The sequence below is a fragment of the Physeter macrocephalus genome, chromosome 16 (assembly GCF_002837175.3).
Source record: "Physeter macrocephalus isolate SW-GA chromosome 16, ASM283717v5, whole genome shotgun sequence".
Lineage (NCBI taxonomy): Eukaryota > Metazoa > Chordata > Mammalia > Artiodactyla > Physeteridae > Physeter > Physeter macrocephalus.
Genome location: NC_041229.1, coordinates 103718701 through 103721934, shown reverse-complemented (window position 1 = coordinate 103721934; position 3234 = coordinate 103718701). Strand labels below are relative to the sequence as shown.

General features: G+C 64.6%; 1 protein-coding gene across 1 annotated transcript; it reads right to left on the bottom strand.

The window, feature by feature from the left end:
* Positions 1-1510: 1510 nt before the first annotated feature.
* Positions 1511-3166, bottom strand: LOC102973178 (NADH dehydrogenase [ubiquinone] flavoprotein 1, mitochondrial; the record flags this gene model as incomplete). The annotated part of the gene is made up of 5 exons (XM_028500933.1): positions 1511-1675; positions 1780-1925; positions 2135-2216; positions 2526-2692; positions 2836-3166. Coding segments are annotated over 5 exons (813 nt in total), but the record flags the coding sequence as incomplete, so codon positions are not given.
* Positions 3167-3234: the final 68 nt, after the last annotated feature.

The window sequence follows — 3234 nt, the reverse complement described above, 5'->3', positions numbered from 1 at the left end:
CCGTCCCCATCCCAGGCCCTGGAGGATAGAGCCGACCTGGAAGTTTCCTTCCAGGGCACTGAGCCAGTGACTGTGTTTGTAAATTGAATCATGAAATCAAACCACTGGCCCCGACTTCTCTGCAGCCGGTTTGCGTTCTCCTGTCCAGGCCAGCACTGGTGGGTGGCTGGGCTGCGGGCCACATGGGAGCTGACCCCAAGCCTACCCACTGCAGGAGGAGGTGGAGGCTGAGGCAGCCGGGGGGGAGCGTGGGCGCACCCTGCTGTCACTGAGCTACAGCTCTCAGCGGGGCGGCCTGCGGGTGGGTGTGCTGCGCTGCGCCCACCTCGCCCCCGTGGACGCCAACGGCTACTCGGACCCCTTCGTCCGCCTGTGAGTGTGAACAGGGGTGGACAGGTGGACAGTGCGGGTTCCTCAGAACCCCTCTGGGGCTCACCTCTCCAGGGCCACACCTAAGCTGACCCCGTTCTCCCCGATCAGTTACCTGCATCCAAATGGAGGGAAGAAATCGAAATATAAGACCAGTGTTCGGAAGAAGCCCCTGAACCCTGAGTTCAACGAGGCAGGCCAGGGCTGGGAGAAGGCGGTCCCGGCTGCTGGGGGTGGGAGGAGGGGGTCAACGTCCCGCCCCCGAGGGCACAGGCCCCAGCTACCGGGCCATTCACCTGTCTGAGTCTGTTTCTGAGGCTGCGAAGGACCCAAGGCCGCCTCCCTTCCGCCTTCCTGCCCCCTTCCCTGCAGGAATTCTTCTGCGCGGGCCCACGGGAGGAGCTGGTGCAGAAGACACTGCTGGTGTCCGTATGGGATTATGACCTGGGCGCAGCTGACGACCTCACTGGTGAGTGGGAATGTCGAGGAGCTGGGCGGTGGGCCCAATGGACTCCCACACGGCTCCTGACCTGTCCCCCAACCCAGGCGGGGTGCAGCTGAGCAGCCAGGCCAGTGGGCAGCGCCAGCAGCACTGGCGCGAATGCCTGGGCCGCAGGGACCACCAGCTGGAGCTGTGGCACCCGCTGGACGGCGTGCCCCTCCAGCTCACTGCCCGTCCCCCAGACTGGCCCGCGGCCGCCTCCATGGAGCTGGGAGGACCTGGGGCTGCCTCACCCACCATGTCCACCCCTAGTCAATTGCTTCCTTCCTTCCCCCCTTTCAAATTCACCCCACTGCCAAATCATGAAGCAAGAATAAACCTCTCCTCCAAACCAGGCCGGACAGCCGGTTCTTTCCCTGCCCATCGCCTCACAGGGCAGACTGGGCCCTGTCCTCCTTGCTCCCACCCTCCAGAGGCCTGCACTGGGCCAGGCCCAGGTCTGCACCCCAGGCCACAGTCTCCCCCTCCCCACCCCCGCTTCTTGCACTGAGGGGTCAACGCTCAGGACGGTCTACGACAGACTGACGCACAGGAGGCACCTTGTGCTGACCTATCCCTCCCAAACCTCCACCTCTGTCTGGGAAATGAGCCTCCAGGAATAATGGGCCGCAGAGGCAGAGTGAAGAGCAAGCCCACGGAGAAGACGCAACGAGCGGGCAGCACTCGCTTTATTGTCCCGCCGTCCAGGCAGATGGATGCCGGCCCAGCGCAGCGGGCTCAGGAAGCGGCTCGCCTGGCCTGCTGCTGCTGGGCGAACCGCTGCATCCGCTCCTCGAGCTCCGGCCGGAAGTGTCGGATCAGGCCCTGGGGGTGAGGGTCGGGGTGCTGGGTGCGGCAGGGCCTGAAAATCCCCCAACACCCCGGCTCTCAGCACCACCCCCAGCACCACGCAGCAGGGCAGCAAGTACCTGCACGGGCCAGGCAGCTCCGTCGCCCAGGGCACAAATGGTGTGGCCCTCTATCTGCTTGCTGATCTCCCACAGGGAGTCGATCTCAGCCGGCCGGGCGTCCCCCTTCACAAAGCGGGCCATCACCTTGTTCATCCAGTCCACACCTGGGCCGTGGCAGCAAGAGAGGGCCTGATGATCTCCCTAAGCCGGGGTGGCTGGGGATGGAACTCGAGAGGCGCGGGCCACAGGGAGGGTGGGGCTCAGAGCGGCCACAGCAGGCTGGGAAGCAGCAGCTGTTTATTCAGGGTCTAGTGCCCGGCCCAGGCCTGGCGTGAGCCACAGAGCAAGCCCCCAGCCTGCCCAGCACGCTTACCCTCACGGCATGGGGTGCACTGGCCACAGCTCTCGTGCTTGTAGAACTCGATGAGGCGGGCGATGGCTTTCACGATATCCGTCTGGGGAGACAAGGGACAGTGAGGAGGCACCCGAGGCCTGAGCCTCAGAGCCCCCCGGCGGCACACCCTCCTGATTCCAGTGGCACTCTGGCTGTCTCCTCCCCCCACCCTAGGCATCCCGCTCTGCCCAGGCTCCACGGGCTTGTCCCCCAGAGAAGCCTTGCTCCCCGCCTCTCCCACCTCACTGTATCTCAGGTGACAGGAACTGGGACCCAAGAGCTGGCAGGAGTTCTCCAGAGGCCCCGGAAGGGTTACTAACCAGGCTGGCATAAGGCAGGGACTGGGTGGGGAGCGTGGGCCAGCCCTTACCGAGCGGTCCATGACGATCACGGCAGCCGTGCCCAGGCCCGTCTGCGCCTGCGCCAGGGCGTCGAAGTCCATCAGCACCGTCTCACACACGGACTTGGGGATCAGTGGGGTGGACGAGCCGCCAGGAATCACAGCAAGGAGGTTGTCCCAGCCACCCGTGACACCCCCTGGGGCCCCAGTCAGTCCCCAAAAGGATGGATGGTCAGGGCTGGGGCCGGCACACCTGCCTAGCCCTGAGCCCAGGACCTCTGCTAGCCCCAGCCCCAGCTCCTGAGGCTCTCCCACCCTGCTGGCTGGCCCCAGGGCTCACCGGCGTGCTTTTCAATCAGTTCCTTCAGCGGTATAGACATCTCCTCCTCCACGGTGCAAGGGTGGTTGACATGGCCAGAGATGTTGAACAGCTTGGTGCCTGAGTTGCGTTCGCGGCCAAAGCTGGCAAACCACACACCCCCTCGGCGGCAGATGGTAGGGGACACGGCCACTGTCTCCACGTTGGCCACGGTTGTAGGGCAGCCGAACACTCCTGTGGGGGAAATGGGATGAGAAATCGGTGGCTTCCAGTGGGTGAAGACAGGTTGAGGCGGGTTTCCTGGCAATGGGATATGTCCAGGGTCCTGCTCTGGTGGCAGAGAGCCCTGCTTTCACCCCTTTGTTATTCTCGCCCCCCACTGGACCCCAGATTCCAGCAGGAGCTGCGCTGCCTTTTCAC